General features: G+C 38.4%; 1 protein-coding gene and 1 long non-coding RNA gene across 6 annotated transcripts in view; one reads left to right on the forward strand and one right to left on the reverse strand.

The window, feature by feature from the left end:
• Positions 1–21147, reverse strand: part of INPP4B (inositol polyphosphate-4-phosphatase type II B) — a 738855-nt gene that overhangs the window by 314695 nt on the left and 403013 nt on the right. For all 5 annotated transcript variants that reach the window (XM_057310095.1, XM_026499399.4, XM_057310094.1 and 2 more), the window contains 2 exons: positions 15802–15920; positions 13655–13771 (listed from right to left, as the gene is read on the reverse strand). In XM_057310095.1, the coding sequence (XP_057166078.1) occupies positions 13655–13771; positions 15802–15920 (236 nt within the window). The remainder of the gene's footprint in view (positions 1–13654; positions 13772–15801; positions 15921–21147) is intronic.
• On the forward strand, positions 2555–14425 carry LOC123001093 (uncharacterized). Its single transcript, XR_006409643.3, has 5 exons — positions 2555–2708; positions 9706–9834; positions 10003–10173; positions 13178–13381; positions 13716–14425. It is a non-coding gene; the product is annotated as an uncharacterized LOC123001093 (long non-coding RNA).

Here is a 21147-nt window from a genome sequence, read left to right on the forward strand (position 1 = left end):
AAGAGGGACAAGGTGATTCACTGGTCAGTCCATCAGGTATAAGTATGATTTGGAAAGTGAATCTTAAAAAAGAAGAGGGTTTTTTTTTCTCTCACATTCTTTTTCACAGTGGTTTCAGAAGACAGACCCACAGGTGCACCACTATTTGTACCTCAAGCCAGAAGGAGAATATCAGAGTGACTACAATGGAAAATGTGGGCATGCCTTCGTACTAACCATCTTTTTCAGTTTTTCTCCCCTTTGGAAAGGCACACTCACTCAGGGGATGAATGTTGGAGTACCAAACTTCAGAGTGTCAGATTAATAAAATGCTAAAATAACAACAGAGAAAAACAGATTCCTACTCATTGCTGTTGGTATGTTTCACACTGAAACATGGCCGGTGCACAGCATAGGCTCTGCACCCAGCCACGGATCACCAGACAAGAACATCTGGGATACCCAGACCCATCAGTTCACTGGAAACATGGTCAACCTGGGGGAGTCTGATACCATGAAACCACCATTCCTTCTCTTGGAAATACATCAATGTTACTCAGGAAAGAATGTCCTGAGTACAAGAATAATATCTGAAGAGTACCTGCATAAGTAATGATGATACTTCTCTTTCTACTACAATTTTAGTTTCCAAAACACTTTTACATGTGTTAGTCTATTTTTATTCGAGTAGTAGTCAGACCAGGACGGATCATCATTTTAGAGCTGGGGAAACTGACCCCCAAATGGATAACTTATCTAAAGTCGTACAACTAAGTAGCAAATCTGAGATTAGAGCTTTCAGTTCTTAACTTTATGTTCTTTGCTCTCAATGTGGCATCCCAATTAAGATGGAATCCTTGCGGGGTCTAAGAGTTATATTCTTTTTTTAAAAGACTTATTTATTTTAGAGAGAAAGCATGCAAGCAGGGGTGGGGAGGGGCAGAGGGAGAGGAAGAGAGAGAATCTCAAGCAGATTTCCTGCTTAGTGCACACCACCCCCATGGGGCTCAACCTGAAGACCCTGAGCTCATGACCTGAGCTGAAACCAAGAGTCAGATGCTTAACCAACTGAGCCACCTAGGTGCCCCAAAGTGTTGTATTCTTGATCCCCAGTTTGAAAATGTTCTTGCTATAGTTCATTCCAACACTATGTGCGCTGCATCTTCCCATAATAGCATTCAGAAATCTTGTTTTTATATCCATTGGTGGGATTTTCAGATGCCTCTTATGGTTTATTGCAATAGCTCATCTCCAGTTTGGCATTGTCTTTTCTCAGATACTTCTTTAGATGCAAGTTCAAGGTCAAAGAAGCTAAGGCCTAGGGAAAGCAAGTATCGCACATGTATGCTGGAGAAAGCAAAATGGAGAAGGCATTGAAGCAGAATCTGAAAGATATGCTACACTAACTGGAAAGGTTCTCTTTACAGAGAGAGGAAAATTTCTCTGAATACTAGCATCACCTTAAGGATATTTTTGGCTTTTTTTTTTTTTTTTTGCAACAAACGAACTTGATCCTGGAATTTTAAATCCTTACTTAATGTTTAAAGCCTTATATTATTCAATGTGCATATTCGTATTTAAAACTTTGTGTATATGTGTGAATACACATGCAACTGTCTAGAGTGCCTGTCATGAGGCCTCTGTTTCTTTGCTGCCCTGAGACCAGAGCAAGCCGCTATGTACATTTCACTATGCCTCAACTTAAATTCAGGAATGAAAAAACAAAGCTACAACATATACTTACTTCAAATGCTCTGAATGGGGGATGGCTGCCGTTTGAGGTGGGTGAGCTCTTGTTTATATCCAATTAAGATTTTCTTGGGAAACTGCTTTCAGACATTTTAAACCACTAATACGACTATCTGTCCTTTTCATATAACCAAAATAGCAATTTCAAAAAATCGGAATATTTAAAATTGTAACTATCCCTAGAGATTCCATATCAGATTAAACAAATATCCATAGTGCCTTCCGAAGGCTGGTTTAAAACTACTATCCAAGTTGGTATGTAAGACCAATATTTGTGTGAACTCACACACCGAATTCCTCAGGGCACGATACAAGGAACAGCTGCCACCTCAACACTTAGCTCCAACTTCCATGAGCACATCTTAAAAGACAGCTTGACTTAATGTCATGAAACCTAAGTAAGCTGGCTCATGGCAACATGAGAAGAAAGCCTTTGTGATGTGGAAACAGATGTCCCTTACCATTTTTCAGGACGTGACATCACCTTCTGCCTTGGTATACACGACTCCTCTCCGTAAGTTTAAAAATAATTCTCACATGAATTTAAATACCAGCCTGAACTTAGTGGTAATTATCATTCCATTCAAATGGCTCTAAGGAAAGCCTATGTTTCTTTAGAATTTCCTTTTGTTCCCACTGTGCCGCACATATAAACTTACGGTAATTAAAAGCTATTCCTAGCTGAAGCCGTCTAACCTTTTAAATCACCAGTTTCTGCTCCTTTCTCATCAGAAGAAATGTTTTGGCAACACGTCACATTTCAGCTTTGCAGAACCAAGAGAGAATGGGAAGCCGAAGCCAAACACGTGTCCTCGGTGCCCACGTCGGTCTGTTGCTCGGACGGCCCTCGTCGCAGAGGGTGTTCACCGAGCTTCCGCCTGCGCGTCAGCGGTGCCAAGTCCGCCGCTGCGTGAAGGAGACCCGGCTGCCCGCCGGCCACGGAAGGCCCAAGACGCCGAACAAAGGGTAACAACTGGGAGGTACGTGAAAACGGTAGGAATGAGGGAAAGAAACTGAAGAAGAAATAACTCAGCTCAGAGTCCAAGTTAGACTCACAAATCGCAGCGGTCCGTTATCAGATCCCTTGACTGGCCTTAGCAGCTGGAAAGAGCTGGAAAGAGCTATGCTCCTAGATCTACTTTGAAGCAGAAAGCATCGCACAGCTTACTGTCTATAATGTAGCATGGGAAGATGGTACTTCCCCGAGACTGCGGATCCTAGGGTCCCCTACGAGGAACCCCCTAATTGTTTTGAGGAGTTCCCAGGGGCTTTCATCAAGTAGACAATGGCCATTTTCCTCCTCTTCTGCTCTGACGGGGCTCAGTGACATTATCAGCTGCTGCCTCCCGTCCATACAGGTGATCCTTCCCATCTCCCCAGGCACTGAAGCCCCGGCCCTGTGCCCACCAGTACTCCTCCGGGCTGTCACTTGTTCGTGGCAGTTCCCTTTTATCCAGGACAACCCACAGATCCCCTGAGACCCCCTGTACTGAATCTTTCAGCACTCCTCTTAGAACGGCATATTTTGTGTAAAAGTAATGGGAATGACAGTCATTTTTTAAAGTTACATTCATTTTATTTTATTAAAAATAAGGAAATCTTTCAGAAAATCCATTGGCAAGACTGTTGATCATTATTATTTTATTTCATGCTCTCCTTTTTCTCTTATTTTACTCTGCCTTCATCATCCAGGCCCCTCCCCCCACCCAAGCCACTGCCTTCATCCGCCTACATTTTCTACATACTCATGACAGTCATCCACAATTGTACATTTCTTAAATACAAAAACAACACACAAACATATATAAAATCGTTTTTCATTATTAGCATTTTTTAAAATGGAATTATATGACACACTATTTTTGGCATTTGCTGTTCTCAATTATGCAGTCCCTCCTGAATCTTCCAAGCCTGCTTTTAGAGCTCCCATTAATTACAACCACCTTTTCTAAGGCTTCATAATCTTTCATTTGGACACACCAAAATTTATTCACACATTCCCCTACTGATAGGCATTCACCCTGTTTCTGGTTTTTCACTATTTGAGCAATGCTCAAACATCCTTTTCCATATATCCTCAAGTACAAGTGTTTTACTTCTAAGAGGTTAATAACCAGGAGTAACATTGCTAAATCAAAATGTACACTTACTTTCTATTTTAATAAATGCTGGCATATTGGTTTTTTTCTTAAGTCGTAAAATTTCACATTAAATCAGCAGTGCAGGACAGTACACTGTTTCCCGCATCCCTGCCAGCAATGGTCTTTAGATTTTTTGTCAGTTTGTTAGTAAAAATTGATGATCACATTGCTATCTTAATTTGTGTTTCCAAGAAAATATAGTTACGACACTTTTAAATGTTTCTTGGTCATTTGAATTTATTTTTCTGAGGATTATCTCTTCAAATATGCTTTTCTAAACTTGGAAGAACTTTTTATATAATACAGGGATTAATCCACCAATCTCTGACTTGCATATAATAGTCCATATCTACTTTTTCTTTCTCGTTTTTGCCATATATTCTCGTGTAAAATGTGTAGATGTCCATAGAGTCAAATGCCAACCTATCTGGACTCCCATTCTTAAGAAAACCTTCCCTACCTCTTGCCTCTAGATTGTACAGTCTTTTAAACTATCTTATAAGAGCTTTAATACAATTTAGTTTCTATACTTAATTAATCTACCTAAAATGTAGTCATCTAACCAATACTTTTTGTATTAAACAATCCATTCTTTTTACCTGCCAAGTTAAACCATCCCATGGAGTTAATTATCATGTATCCTGGAATCTGCTCTTGGATTTGATATTCTGTCTCACTTCTCTATTTGTCCATTCCTATGATCAAACCATACAGATTTGACTGCAGTAGCTTTCATTATGTTTTGTTTTGATGCCTGATCAGGCAAATCTTACTATTTTTAAAAACTTCCTTGGCTGTTCTTGGATATTGATTTAGTAAAGTAAAGTAAATTTTAAGATCATTTTATCCAATCCCCCAAAACCCTCTCCATAAGAATACTTATGATATTTTATTTGCAACTGTATTAAATTTATAAATTAAATTTAGATCAATTTCTCTTCTATGGTAATTATAATTTTTTCTAACACAAGTTAAGTTTTCCTATTGGTAAAGACCTTATTTTATAGTCTTCAATAAATTTTAAACTTTTCTATGTAATTTATGCTATAAAAGAAGGAAGTTATTGACTTTTAAATATATTGATCTTATAACCAACCAACCTACCTAATCATATTTGGTTTTTATCTAAAGTCTCTTGGACTTTCTAGATATTTTAATCATATCAATAGAGAGACAGTTTTGCTTCTTGCCTTCTAAGTTTTGTATAAGTAATATAATTTTCTCATTGTATTTTCTATAGCCTCTAAGAAAGTGCTGAATAATATTGATGAGAGTGGTTAATGTGGTGTCTAGTTGAAATGATTTTTAGCATTTCGTTGTTTAGAACATTTATATTATCTTATTGGGATAGATTTTTATTATATTTCTATAATATAATCCATTTCTTTTTTTATTAGATGGGGCCACTAGATTTATTAAATGTATCTTTAGCATCCATTGACAGAATCAAATGAGTTTTCTCCTTTAGTTATTAATAAAATGGATCATGTTGATAGACATACTGATATTGAACCATTTTGCTTTTCAGATCATATTTTTCTTTTTCCACACAGATGAACTCTATTGAATACTAATTATAATTTACGTACCTTTGTTTTTAATGGAAATTTGGTTATTGCCTTAAAAATACATTCATCAGATTTTGGTATTAAAGTGCTCCCTATGTACATAGGTTGTGTTCTTAGGTCAAATCTTAGGTCAAATCTAACTGCCTAAATTTCTGCTCCCTTATCGTGAGAGATCAGAGAGTTTCCTAAAACTTCTGGGCAACCCCCGTCAAATTAGATTTATAGACACATGACTAAATTCCAGTTTGTGGACTCAACATGCTCAAACTAGAATTACCCTGTTTATCCCCCAACCACTCTTCCCAGTGATATCTCATGACTCTTAAAAATAAAAGTGCTCACTGCTCAAAAACTTAAGAGAGTAAAAAATTACCATTCTTGAATGTTCAATGGAGATAGGACTCAGTTGAATAAGAATCCATTAGGAAACACAGGGTAAGTTATGCTTCTCTATGTTTGTGATTAACATTAAGTTTCCCAGCTTTGAAAAGAGAATGGAAAGTGGCCCTACCTCATCATTTCTATTTTAACTGCAAAAAGGCAAATTAATCCTAGGTATTATTGTTTTGTCTATTTTTTTTAATTGGGTTAAACAATGTTTCTGAAACTCACACATTTGTAGAGAGCCAAGTGTGAAAATACTCAAAGTACAGTTCTGCTGACCTCTATGAAATAAGGGTGTTGGCACCTTACAATCAAACAGCCACTCTGCTAAGGTCAAAAGATTTTGTAAGAAACATACTTTGCTTCATGAATCAATTAATTTTCTTATTTCACTGTCAAATAGCCAGTCTTTCTCCATGCCAACATCATTATTTTCTTATGGAAAGTAAGGAGGTATTGAATATTCTTTCCTCTATTGTGGGAGCCCAAACAAAAACAAAACAAAACAAAACAAAAAAACAAAACAAACAAAATGCCTGGACAGATGATACAGAAGGAGTACTGTGCGAATGAAGACGGTAGCAGAGTGAGAACAGGAATAAGAGAGAAAAGGAAAAACAATGTAAAGAGCAGCATGAACTGTAATGCACTCGATATGTAAACTACAGAGGAGGGGAAAAAGATGGAGATGGAAATGCAAATATATACAAAGTTGCATAAGTGCTAAAAGAAAGAACTTAAATTTGTAGTACTTCTGCTTCTGGTTAAGATGCAAAAACTTGCAAGAGATTGTCACCCCTATAGTAACACTAAGAAGTCAGATAATCTACAAAATCACAGTTTTTGTTAAACCCATCAGAAAACTGAGGGTGTAAATAAACCAAAGAGAAATGAAATGCAGGGAATGACAGACCCTTCCTGGAGGAAGAAATGCCCATGGCCCATATTATTCCTGGCTGAGCAGCAGGAGGAGGTGGCTATTCCTTAGAAACCAGTTGGACCTTTATTGAGCACATACTACCTGGCATGAGAGATTTGAATCCTGGGGAGCCCTAGCCATAGCATCCATCCACCTACTCCTTCCCGCTGAAAGTCACATACTGAAGGAGGGCGTTTCAATGTGCAGGAGAGTGGAGATATTCACCAATGAGCTGCACGGGGCTTTCTCCAATGTAAGGCAGAAGAGCAGAGGTTGATTTCCCCATACACTAGGCTGAAGCTTGAGAAAGTGGTGAGATTGCTACAAAGTGAAAATATTGCTCCAGGAATCCAAGGCTGGTTTAACTTTCAGAGACAATTAATGTAATTCACTACATTGAAAGAATAAGTAAGAAAAACATTTGAGCATCTCACTATATACGAAAAAAGTCTGACTAAATTCAACACTATTCATGGTAAAAACTCGCAGGCATTTGGGGATAGAGGGAAATTCCTCAATCTGATAAAAGACATCTATGAAAAGCCTACAGTTAAGATCATACTTAATGGTGAAATACTGAACACTTCTACTTTAAGTCTGGAAACAAAATGAGAATTTCTACTGTTACCACTTTGATCGATATTGTACTGAAAGTCCTATTGCACCTACCTAGTGCAATAAGGAAAGACAAAATGCACTTTGAGTGGAAAAGGAAACATAAATATTTCATTATTCACAGATAACATGATCATATATTTACAAAACCCTGTGGAGTCTTAAAAAAGTTCTTTAGAACTCATGTGAAGTTTAACAGGACTGCAGGGTACAAGAATAACACACAAAAAAATAATCGTATTTCTATCTAATAACAGGAGTTTAAAATTATATACTTAAAAATACCTTGTATGTTAGCTTGCAAAACTACCAAAAATACCTGTCTTAAAATGTATTATGACCACAAATGATTTGAACACAAACATATTGCTGATAAAATTCAAATATCTAAATAAATGGAATGATATACCTTCCATATTTACAGATCCACAGACTCAATATTTTAAGATGTTCATTCCCACCAAATTGATCTATAGGTTTAACACAATTCCAATCAAAATCCCAACAGGCTTTTTGAAGAAACTGACAAGCTATGTGGCAAAACTAAGGCTGTTAGGATAGGCAAAACAAAAATTAAAACCTTGATAAAAAGAACAAAGCTGGCAAAGATAGAGGACTTAAATGACCTGATTTCAGGACTTACTACAAAGCTACAATACTCATGTTATTGTCATGAAGCTAGACAAAGTGATCAATGGAACAGAACAGATCATCGAAAAATAAATCTGCATCTCTCAGTAGACAACTGAATTTCTACTCAAGGCACCTACTAAATTTGGTGAAGAAAAAAGTATTTTTGACAAACAGTGCTGCAATAACTAGATATCTACATAGGGGAAAATAACTGATTCCTATTTCATTCATAAATGTAAAAACTAGAACAATAAAACATTTTGAAGGAAGATTCTGGAGAATATTCTCATGACCTAAGGCATAATGGTCTTTGGGGGGGGCACAAGAAGCACTAATGAAAAGACTGATAAACTGAACTTACTCAGAATTTAAAGTCTCGGAACAACAAAATACATCATTAAGGAACTTCTAAGGCAAGCCAAAGGGAGGAGAGGGGACTTGTAACACATATCCTTTTTCTTTTTTTTTTTTGTAACACATATATTCATAAAAGCACTTACATCCATATATATGAAAAGTTCTTACAAATTAACAATGAAAAACCTCACTTTTTAAAAAGGGTAAAGTCTTGGATAGAGAAGTCATTAAAAAAAAAAAAAGAGGGGTTTCTGGGTGGCTCGGTCAGTTAAGTGTCTTACTTCAGCTCAGGTCATGATCTCAGGGTCCTGGGATCAAGCCCTGCTTTGGCTCCTAGCTCAGTGGGTAATCTGCTTGTCCCTCTGCCCCTCACCCTCTCATTCTCCCTCTATTCCTCTCTCTCTCTCTCTCAAATAAATAAATAAAATCTTTAAAAAAAAAAAAAGATAGATGGATGGCCAATAAGCACAGGAAAAGGTGCATAACAGAATTAGTCATCAAGAAAATGCAAATTAAGACCCAAGAAGATAACCACTTGATACCCACTAGAATGCTACATGAAAAAGATTGACAATATCATCATTGGTGGGGTTAAGTAGAACTCTCACACAGAAAGAAGAGTAGGAGAATAAAGTCATATAATAACTTTGAAGAACAGCTGGAAGTTCCTAGAAAAGTTAAACATGCATCTGCCCTATGACTTAACAATTTTAACTCCTCAGTATTTACCTCCCAAAATAAAAACAAATATCCACACAAATACTTGTACTCGAATGTTCATAGACACTTTTTCATTGTTGTCAAAAGCTGTAAGTAATTAAATGTAGAGAAATGTAAATAAGAGAATGAATAAACTGTTGTATCACTACAACATAATACCATTCAGTAAAAATACCATTCAGCAACATATATGAACCTCAAAAATACGTTGAGCTAAAGATACCGAGCACAAGATAACACATATTGCATGATTTTATTCACATAAATTTCAACAAGCAAAACAAATCCACGTTGGTAAATATGGAAAAGTGGTTGCCTCAGAGTATGTGGGGTGGCGATTGACCAGAATAGGGCACAAAGGAACTTTCTGAAATGATGGAAATGTTCTATATCTTGCATTGGGTAGAGGTTATGTGGCCATATGCAACCATCAAACTCATTGAACTGAACACTTTAAATCTGTCCATTTTGTTATATGTAAATTATGCCTCACTAAAATATACATACCCTCTTTGTAAATATACACCATTGATCAACAGATAGAAAGGAAGTGAAATTATTTATGAAGGGCAGCAATATCTTAGAACACTGAACTATTTCTATATGGAATTAGTAACTCCCCTTGCAAATTATGTTACAGTGGAGACCAAGCATTGCAAAAGGCAAAGTGAACCAACAAGCTGAGAGGACCATGCGATATACACAAAAGGAGAGGTCCAGGGGGACAGAAGAAAAAGTTTAAGACGTAAACGTAACCATTTTACAACAGGTAATAACAGCTATTCTTTTATGAATACTAGTTGGCTACTTCATAAAACTTCTTCAGACATTTGCAATTAGTTATACATGCTTAATCTAAGTGCTTAAAAATCTTGATTATGTTTTTTCCCCCTATACGGGCATACTGACATATTTTTCTCAATTATCAATTTTGAAGATCTAACTGAAGAATGCTTTTAAAGCATCAGCTGAAGTAAAAATACCATCGTGTGGGAGTGAAAGTGAGGGTGATCCTAACAACCTGTGTACCCTGGACAGAAGAAAGGATCTTGGACTTGGGCTACTTAGTTTTCAGAATCTCAATTTCTTCATCTTTAAAATAGGCAAGGTAATACTTCCTTCAAAGAATTTTTTGGAGATTAAAGAAGAAACCATGTATAACATGTTAAACACAGTACTTGGTATGTGCTTAGTGATCAATAGTATCAATTTCTTTTCCTTACCAGCTGCACCATATCTTCTACAAAGAGAAGGCAAGTTTACAGAATTTGTATCTCAACGAGTGTAATTAGACCTAACCTTCTAAGAAGTTAGTGGAGAAAATCAAACCAAGTCGGAGTATACTAAATGTAAATGAATTTCTTTCCCACAGAAAAACACACAAAACTTAACTGGACACTTCCGTGTAGGGAATTGTACTAGAAATAAATTGCCTTGGACATATAACTCACACAAATGTAATAAATTTACATCCAATCTTGATAAGGTCACTTTTTCCTGAAAAGTACAAATGGAGAGTCACTAGTAACTGGCAGTAAAAAATATCTTAGGACATATATCCTCACCTGAGAAATGTCTGTATCTACTGGACACAGGACTCCGTCCTATAAACTAAGCATCTAACAAGTTGGGGATACAGCAAACATTTATTAACTCTACGGACAGAACAAATGAAGCAATGTGTACTCCTGCAAAATGCATAGAAATTCAAATTTCTACCATGAGCAAGACCAATTTTGTGACCTCATTATATGTTTGCAGATTGAGGACTATCCTTGGTGTGGTGTTGAAAGAGCCTTGTTCAGTATCTCCCCAAATACCAGCTGCTTGGGAAGGAAGGGAAAAAGACAAAGTTTGATGGCGATGTTCTTTTCCTATATAAATTTCACCTTCCTCCCAGTTTTTTCTGTAACATATGAAAGACCCATAGTCCCAGCCTGATTCCCTAGAGCTGAACACTGTGAGCAATGTGCTAAAAACAATTGTGTCTATGTTGTTTCAGTTTCCAGGAAGTTTAAAATAGAGCCTACAACCAGTATATATCCAGAAGATACCAGCTTCGCTGTTTGAACTTGGGCTCTCCTATCCTAGCCATGGGCTTCAATTTCAAGCTTTGAAGTCCCCACCAAACAGCTGGATGTTAGAGCCACGCATTCTGAGAAAACAGATTATTTCCTCATGATGAGGAAAATAGTAAAAAAGTCACTCTAATTTTTATAATGACCCTGTCACCCACCATACCCCACCACCCCACCTGCCAAGCATTATCTATCCATCTGCCACAGTGCAAGACTTACTATAGTGAATGAGGAGAGTGAAGGATGTAGTAGGAGGAAACAAGTCATTCTGAATGGACAGACTCTTCTCATTGGTTACAATGATTAACTGCATATCTGTTGAAGTTACCAAGTGAGATAATCAATCTTAGGTCCAATGTTTAGAGGAATACAAGAACCACCACCAGTTACATAATAGCTGTATCAAGGGCACAGATGAAAGGTTATCATTTCTCTTTAAAAATATCTAATATTAATAGGTACGCAGATGAATATGAAATGGCAAAGTAACACATTTATTTGACTAATGAATTCCAAATAATGATCAATAGGAAAGGGCAAGCAACTTAGTCATCTGACTCAACTCATTAGTATTCAGTCAGTAGAAAAATCTCATTGTTCTGGGTCAGCCTAACATGATCAATGATTTGCTAGGATCAAATATTTAAACTACTTTTAAATACATGCACATAGTTCATTAATTTTCTAAAACACATACACATTTTCTCATTTCTTAGGCCTTAAAAGTACTATGATCTTAAATATTTTGGGTTGTTAGGTGCTCACAACTATAAACTGTACTTGAAAACCACTTCCTGCTTCCCCTTCCCCCCTCCTCTACCCCAAAGAAAATCTTAAGAAATGAGAGAAGGAGCACCAGGGTAAAGACTGTATGTCCATGGGGACTATTAGCATATTAATAAACTGTGTTTCTGTTTACACTTCCATCACCAGGGCTAATTGTTAGTTATTTTAAGGAAGGGGTTATGCCTTAATTAACAGCTCTTAGTAAATGAAAGCTGGTTGCATTTCTTAAGTATGTTCAAATTTCACAAGTCTTTATTTCATAGCAGGGATTCCAGTTCACCCAATACTTTTATGTGATGACACCTCTGATCAAGGAAGGAAGTCTTTAAAGGACCTTAAATAATTAGCTTCCAGAATAGAAGCCAACAAAAAGCATATTTAATGAGTAAGCTAATTATCTATCCCTAAAGCATTAACATCCATGCACATTTTAAATGAGGGAGAGTAAAGGGGATAGGAACACCTTAGGTATTTAAAATTTCTAATTCTGATGTTTCTAAGGACTTCGCAAACTCAAGAGTTTAGGGGAAACATGCATCTTTGCAACATAGTGTTCCTGGACCTCTGCCCTTGCCATTTTCTGTCCTGTCTATGCTTTGGGATTGCCGGGGGGGATTGACTCTAATCGTGTGCTTGGAGGGACAGAAAATCCTGCAGTTCCCATCATCCTAATCATTTCTCTGCTTACTAGTCCCCTGCACAGTTGCATCACCTCCTCCCACGATCTATTTGAACCATAACCTACAGGAGGGTGGAGTTTAGAGTGATGTTTTCCCCAGACGAGGTATGCAGGATACTCTGTGTCCAGCTTCAACAGGAGCTTAGCTTCAACAGGAACTCTACCGGAACCTAAAGGCCTCCCTGCGTTCAATTTTCTCTGGCATGTGCTTCACTATTGATCATCAACACTGCCATAGCTTCCCTGCCTTGAAAACAGGCAGAACTTCATGTGCACAGGAGAGATTTAAAGGAGAGGGCCCCTTTCAAGCCACCCCTTTCCCAGCACCTACCCAACAGCATTCTCTTCTGTCCAGGAATTTTAAGAATGGCCTCTAGAAATAGTGCCTGGGTCCTTGACTGTCTAGCCAGGCAGTCTGATTCAGGTGGAAGAAAAGTCAGACTCTGTAGGAAGACTGAAGAATTTAGGACAAAAGACCACCGGGGCTTTACATGACCTCCAGTTAAGGAGGCCAATTAAAATGTGTGCCTAATGCTTCTCATTACCCTCTCTGTTTGCTTTGGTGACAGGAACAACTTCAGGAAAATAGAGGGAGTGTCTCTCTACACAGTCTCATCCACAATAAACTGTGAAGGTGGAGCACTTTATCAACCTCCTGTTTTAGAAGAATTACAAATCTAGAAAGTTTTGAAGCAGCATATGAAGTTCATCTCTTCCACTTGCCTTCTGCCCACACTATGACTCCTTCAGCAGCTCCTTAAAACAACAGAAAGGTAAACCAAGAGATCAAGCCAGCCTTCCTGGGAAAGAGAAAAATCTGTTCTGAAAGCTTTTTGCTCCTAACCAATTGCCAATTTGGCACTAAGCCAGATGAATTGGGTGCGGAGGGGTGGGTGGGGGAAACCTCAGCAAACTATAAATGTAAGACAAGCATAAACACAGTTATAAATACCCTCTCTGAAAAATGCCAGTTATAGCCAAACCCAATAGTTTGGAAAAGCATAACTCCTTTCCCCCCCAAAAAAGAAATAAGTACAAGTACTTACAGTGTCATGAGACTTATCCTTGACATCATAGACTGTTAACTTTATTTTGGTCTCTTCATAGATGGGATACTCAGATGGGAATGTGACACCAGTCAAGAACAGTGGGTCTCTTGTTCCCTGTAACAGCACAGGCAGACAACTTTGATTCAATAAAGCAGCAACTGCAGTTGGCCCCATGCAGTGACACAGGAGAATGCAGAACGTGTGTCTGAGTCTGTTTGTTTTTCTAGGAAATGGTTCTATTGGAAGAGCGGTCCGAATCGCCAAATGAGGCTCATGGGTGACGGCAAGGCCCACAGCCCCAAATACTGATAGAGCTGGTGATAGTAAATGGCACCTCATCAGTGTCAGAGCTGCTCATAGCCTGGAAAACAATTTACTTCCATTATATGCACAACCCTTCCTTAGGGTCAGCTGTCAGTCCATTTAGAATACATTCAATGGATTTAACCTGAAATTCATGCAAATAATCTAAGATATTGACTGATCAAATTAAAATGAAACTATTTTCTCATAAAGAACCATTCACTTCCTTTCTGTAATGATTCAGTTCAAAGCCATGCTCTGATGATGTCCATTTGTTTTTAGATGTTCGGCTGTGTTTTTCCTCAAACCGATTTGAAAACTAATGAACGAAACTAAATATGATGGATTTGGGGCTATAAAATGCTAGCTCAGGATGCAGTGCCTGGGGTATTTCAATGCCTCAGAACTCATTTTGAGGGAGCTGACATCCAACATTAAATTTTACATCTATATTTAAATATGTATATTGCCCAATATCATTGCAATGTTTGCTAGAATTCAGTAAACCAGGTGCCTAGGAGTTTCTGAAAGCCCAAGTTATTCATTTAGTCATTCATTCTTTCTCCTTTTATTCAACAAATACTTTTTGTTCAGCTCCGTGTTAGACACTTTGGAAAAAGACAGTCAATGAAACAGACGCAAACGGCGATGTATGTTCAAGCATGAACAACCGAAATGTGTCAAAAGCATTTCTTTTAAGTTTTGGCAATAATTTATGAATAATTAAACTGGAATAATACTTGAATTTTTTTTAATCTAAATGAACAAGTTTACAATATTAGTCAAGTTTTCGCTATATGAATGACACTGTTTTTGTTAATTCAACTACGGCATTAACTACAAATCACACCAGCATTGTCACCTAAAGTGTCCCAAGGGCAGACAGACTCAAGGCTACATGCAGGATCCGGGTCATTCCCATCAGAGAAATGAGTCGAGTTCAGTCTGAATCATTTACTCCGGTGGCCAGGCCCAGGCCAGCACTGAGCAAACCTGGTCTGGGGTAGACTACTTAGTTCTTTACAGAGAAACTCCTCAGTCAAAACAGACAGGGCTTACAAGTCTGCAAAAAGGCACGGAGCGCTAAGGAGTTTAAGTACACTTTCTGTAGCCCCAGATGTTCCAGTATTTCTCATTCACTAAGTTCGTGAAATATGCCTGATGAGAACAAAATAATCAAAAGGGAAACACTTCCTCTTTTGAATCTGATCCAATACAATAACAAGTTTCCTCCCGACACATTTCGAATGTTATATTAGTAACAATAAATGTAAATAGGAAATCTCTCATCTGATGAGTAATATTTACACCCTTTAGCTAGAAACATTACAGTTTCTCAAATTAATCATCTACCTTTCTTTGAAAAACATGGTACTTTAAAAAGACACACACAAATAGCAAAGAATATAAAGTTTCCAGGGGCAGACTGAAGAACACAGGAAAAAATGAAAAGTGCGAGAACACTTGACTTCTCTGCGGGTACTTAATGACTCTCTTGTATTCCTCCCAAATTAAGTATTCATTACATTTAATTAAATATATATATATATTTCTCTACTTGGTGAGCTATTTAAGGAGTCAAAGTGAGATTTTTTTTTCTATTTACTAAAGAAAAACAAGGTCTCTTATGAAAAAAGCTCTTCTCTCATCTGTTTATTCTGGTAAGTTACCAATGCATGCTTAATAACCTCAGGTATGCTTTCCTAAATGACAGAGGACAGGAACCTAGCATAGCTACAGGCCATGAACGAACTTATTTCAGCTGTTTGCTCAAACCCACGGAGAGGCTGAGAAGGCGAGAGCAGGGCAGAGGAAGGCAGGCACGGGGCGCGCTCGCTCACCTCCACAATTTCCGTGCTTGAGTATCTTGTCAGAGCCTGCTCCGCGGGGTGGATCACGGAGATCTGCACCAGTGTATTCAGCTTCCGATCACGAACGGGGGCCACAAGATCCTTGCATGCTGGCAATGACAGCAGAAAGAGAAAGAAAAACTAACACGGTGTCTCAGGGAAAAGTTCTGTCCCGAGCTGGAAGTAAACTTAGCGACGGCGCTGAAGGAAATCTCCTGGGACTCCGGCTGATTTTTACAGAGGAAGTCCCTTGGAAGTACCTTACAGAAATAGGAAGTCACGTGCTGCGGAGCTGCATTGAGAGTTCATTTCCACTGACCACATTTGCCGCTCCTGCTCGTCTCGGCCGCCCTGGGATCCCAGCTCTAACGTGTGACTCTGCACACACAGCTCAGGGACTTGAGAGACTTAATTAGTCATTAAACCCTGCGCTTCAATTCACACTCTAGACAAAGTAAGCTGAGTCGGGCTATATCCGGGAAACTTCATGCTGTTCCTTATTGACATTGGCGGGAGTAGTTCAAACGTACCAATGCACTCTTGGTCGTTACCAGTCTGTTGGCTACAAGCAAACACAGCGACAGAAACTGGGCAGAGGGGCTACCCTACCCAAGCAGCGCACAAGCCACAGGCGAGCCGCAGAGGAGGGGTTAGAAACGCCCTCTGTCTGGGATTCCAGCCAAGTCTGGGACGAGAAATGTGGAATAAGGATGGGTTAATTCTTGCCCAGGGGCCACAAATGTAAGAACTCTCTTGAGACACCAGGCTCATATTACAGACTCTCAGCACCATACCATATTTACTTGAATATTTTCTCCTCCCACATACCATCCCCACAGTTTGGGGGGAAAAATCCAAAAATATATTCCTTTGCATCATGTCCAACATCTCTTGTCCCCTGGCTTTGAAATAGTAGTTTTACTACCTGGAGTTGGATGGCTAAGTCTGATGCAAAGTGTCCTCACCAGAGGGGGTTCAAGTTAGGCTCAGCTGGCAGCTTAAGGCAGGCTGGGAGGACACTGGGATCTAGATCCTTAGTGAGAATGTGCAGGACTCTGTATCATCCTTACCCCACACTTCTGACTGCTGCAGGAAGGGACAGAAGGAGGGGTGCATTTAAACTATGCTCTGCCACTGCCCCAATTTACAGGACCTTCATCCACTGAGACCGAGGCACTACGGCTTAAATCCGAAACTTGAAAGCAAAGGAAATTTTAAATGCAATTATCACCTCTCAGTGGCTTACAGATATCTCGTTTATAGAAGCAGAATGGGATAGAGGAAAAAGCAGGAGCTTTGGAACCAAATAGGTCTGGTTTTTGCCTAGTCCTATTAGCTAGGCAATGCTGGGCAAAATTTTTTACCTTCTTAACTCTTCTTGCCAGACTTGGAGATCCTTTTATTCCTGCATGGTATTTTGTCATGATTTTTCCTTCCTTAAACCACCTCTATTTAAATGCCTCTATCAATGCAGGAGAGCTTAGGAGAGCATATGTGGAAAAAGTAACAGCTATAGTTTATTTAGCCCTCCTGATTTTTGAGGCATTTTGCTAATTAGCTTTTGATTTCTCAACACAGAACTTTGACTTACTATTTCAGTTTTACATATTAAGAGCTAGAGGCTTAGAAATAGTAAGCACTCACACTCCCATTACTACAACCCTGGTGGTTTGTTTACATCATTCCCCATTAGCTCTATTTCTTTTCCTGGCTTACTGAATTCCTCTCCTACACAATGGCATCTCTCTTTGGAAGACCCACTGCCATGATTCTTTATTGTCTGACCCAAGAGATCTACAGTTTTAGGAAACTGATGCGAGGTTTCAATGTCAACATATCTCCGGAAGGAAAAAAAAAAAAAAGCTAGATTTAGACTTTACTGTTCTTCGGTGGTTACTTTGATCATTTCCTCTACTTGCCTTATGAATGTGTTTAACTTCATCCCTCATTCGCTTGGTTTTCTGCTCAGAGCATACAGCTTTCTCTCCACTTACTGATATTGACTGTATCTGTCCCTGGATTTTAAAGCTGAAGTTTTTTCACTTCAAACACACGCCTCTTGCCCTCTTCCCGGTTGTAGCCTCATCTCTACCTGATGAGCTTATGACACCTTTGCTCAAAATGAGTTACTCCTTTTTAGATTTCTTATCAGGCTCGACTGTGGGCTGTGGTTATTTCCCAGAAGTGAGCAGCTATTCTCCATTTTATCAGTGAAACTCTCAGACTCACTCCTAATAAAAACAGAAAATCTTCATCAAACTTAAATCCTCTGTCCAACCCAATTTACAGATATCCCAATACTGAAGAAGCAAAAACAGCAATAACGGGCATTTTGTATTTCTCTATATTCTATATTTAAAAACAGACATAGAAAACAAAAACTAAACTTGTGTCTTGGGCAGCGCATATCTCTTTTCTTCCCAACAGCCCAGAGGATTTTCTGTTCTCTCAGTAGGATGCAGGAGGGTATCATGAAAAGACCCTGAGATCATTCAGAACTCCTGAGCTCTATTCCCACATTCCTTGTTTTTTAGTTACGTGATGTTAAGTCACAAACTCTTAGACACTCCATTTCTTCATGGAGTGTCTTCTTCTGTTTTCCTGTCTCTTAGGGTGGAGTTGAAAAAGACATTAGCCCCTTTTTATTAATGGACTTTTTTACGTAAAATAAAGTTTACCAGTATTATAATACTAATATTTACCTATGTGAATATCAACATCTACCAATATTTAGTGTTTTATTATTTTGTAAAATGTTTTTTTATTGACTCAGTCATATTCAGATACCTCCTTAAACGCTGTCACCAGGTCCAATATTTCTTTGTAAATACCAAACCAGTGCATGAGTCATTGCATTTCATATAGTGAAACCCATACACCCCATGGCTCTATACATACTGAAACTGTCCCACTGGAGGGGTGATAAACGGTGAGTGATTGGATTGGATTGCTTCATGGAGATACTACTCATTTGATCACTATAAAGTCTAACCCGCATACGAATTGTTTGGTAGCTAATAAAGAAGCCTGGAAACTCTATTTTTCAGTCTTCCAACTACTGCCCATTACCCGAACAAAACTCTGCTCTGTATAAATGGCCTTTCTCAACTCATAAGACTAAAAGAGTGCTTTGGGGTTTGCTTCTGTTGTTTTGTTTTATTCATTTAAGAATTTCTTGAGTTAAATGGGTAGTTAATAAATGCCTCTCTGAAATCATTCATTCATATATATATATATATATATATATATATATATATATATATATATATATAGTTTATATACTGGTTTTATTTTGGACTGAGCTATTTACTGGTTTTGTTTTGGACTGAGCTATTTAAAAAGGTTCCCAAAGTCCAGAAGACTACATATAGAAGACGCTGATAGGTTGGGATTCAAGTGTTCTTGCGTCCACTGAATAGACTGTTTTACTTTTTACTGAAAAGGGAAAAAATAGCAATATAGAAGTAATGAGTATTTTTTAAAAATCTATAATATAAAACTTTTATTTAAAAAATAAACTGGGTGGCACAGTTGTTAAGCGCCTGCCTTTGGCTCAGGGCGTGATCCTGGCATTCTGGGATTGGGCCCCCACCTCGGGCTCCTCTGCTGGGAGCCTGCTTCTTCCTCTCCCACTCCCCCTGCCTGTGTTCCCTTTCTCGCTGGCTGTCTCTCTCTCTCTTTCAAATAAATAAATAAAATCTTTAAAAAAGATAAAATAAAAATATAAAAGAGCTCTGAGCCTTTTTTTTTTTTCCTGTTAACTTTTCTATAGTAACTAGCAACATGAGGGTTCACCTTCTACTGCCAGTGCTTTGAATGAGATGCCCAGCCTCATCCCCAGCTCGGATTCATACAGGAGACAGCTCTCACTCGATGGAAGGGAATCCTCAGTATGCATGCAAGGATAAAAATAAATGGAGCTTCGATATCTGGGGGGAGGCCTAGGCACTGAGCAAACTGGAAAGCCTATGCTGTATTAACAGAGGGGACCTCTATTCAAATTCATTGCCCGAAGAAATGAAAACCCACTGTGGCTTGATTTGAGGGTTTGTCTGGGGCTTGAAATCCCAGTCACTGTGTAGGCTAAAGCTGTAAGAACCACACAATATACTTCTGTGACTAGATTTGGCCTAAGGACCAGAGGTTTCTAACCTCTGCTCGAGATGCTCCAAGCTACTACTTGGCGTCTTAGGAAGATAGCACAGATCATCTTTCGCTCCTGTAGTTCTAATATACGAGGGTCCAGGAGCTAAGGGGCAGGGTCTGCAGAGTTCTTGTTAAGTTAAATATTCTCTCTATGCAGAAATACTGTTTTCATAAAATATCAGTTTTTGTTTCATTCAGCGGTCATTTCTAAATCACGTCAAGTCTCTTGAGTCCACACAGCCTTGTCATCATTCTAGCCAACTTTGGCTGGAAGCCTCAAACTGTCTCTAGACTCTGCTATCAAAGAGTTCAGTCTCAGCAATAATCATCAGAAGCAGAACACAACTATTCATTCAAGTGCCTTCGAATTCAGCAGCCTTGACCAAATCCTAACGTTCTAGGACCTGCATTTGATATGGAGTGTGCAAATGAGCAGAGATGCCTGCCATAGGCTTTCATAAGAGCAGGGGCAGGAGCCACCGGGATACTGTGAATTCACAATTGACTCCTAGCAACTCTCTCTTTCTCTTAAGAACTCCTTCTTCTTTGAAGTCAGATCACTTTTCTTGCCTCACTCCATTTCACTTCTCTTCTTGCCATTCAGTGTTAGTGGCATCTAACAAAGTTTATACTCTTTCCTCCAGAACAAAGCAATGGCCACAAGCAAAGGAGACGGGGGCCGGGGACTTTGACAGGAATCTCCACATCTCTATTTTCTGTTCTTACATTAGCAAAAGAAAGTGAGGCTTGGGGGAGAAACCACACAGTGTAGCATAAAGAACATAGAGGAATGACTTTTTCACTCAAACACTCAAGATAACACTATATTTGAAAGCTGGATCCAGCCTAAGGGGTTATGTGACTTTGGATAAATTATCTCTTTGAGTCTCTACATTTTAATCTTTAGAATGGACGTAAAAGGACATATTTCATAGATTTGTTGTAAAGATTATATGAAGCAGTGTATTTAGAATGCTAGGCACATTCTTATTATTAACATTAATATGAATATAGTTATGGTTCAACACAAAAATGGATTTTATCTATCCAATATTCTTATGGTAGTTATATGCTTAAGATATTCCAGGTTGGTCCTAATTTTGTGTAACCTTCTGGTTTTTCAGTAAAAGCATTTTATTAAATTTATAGCTGTGATTTTTGGGGGGGGTATTTTCTTGTTTTCATATAAAT

The sequence above is a fragment of the Ursus arctos genome, unplaced genomic scaffold (assembly GCF_023065955.2).
Source record: "Ursus arctos isolate Adak ecotype North America unplaced genomic scaffold, UrsArc2.0 scaffold_11, whole genome shotgun sequence".
Classification (NCBI taxonomy): domain Eukaryota; kingdom Metazoa; phylum Chordata; class Mammalia; order Carnivora; family Ursidae; genus Ursus; species Ursus arctos.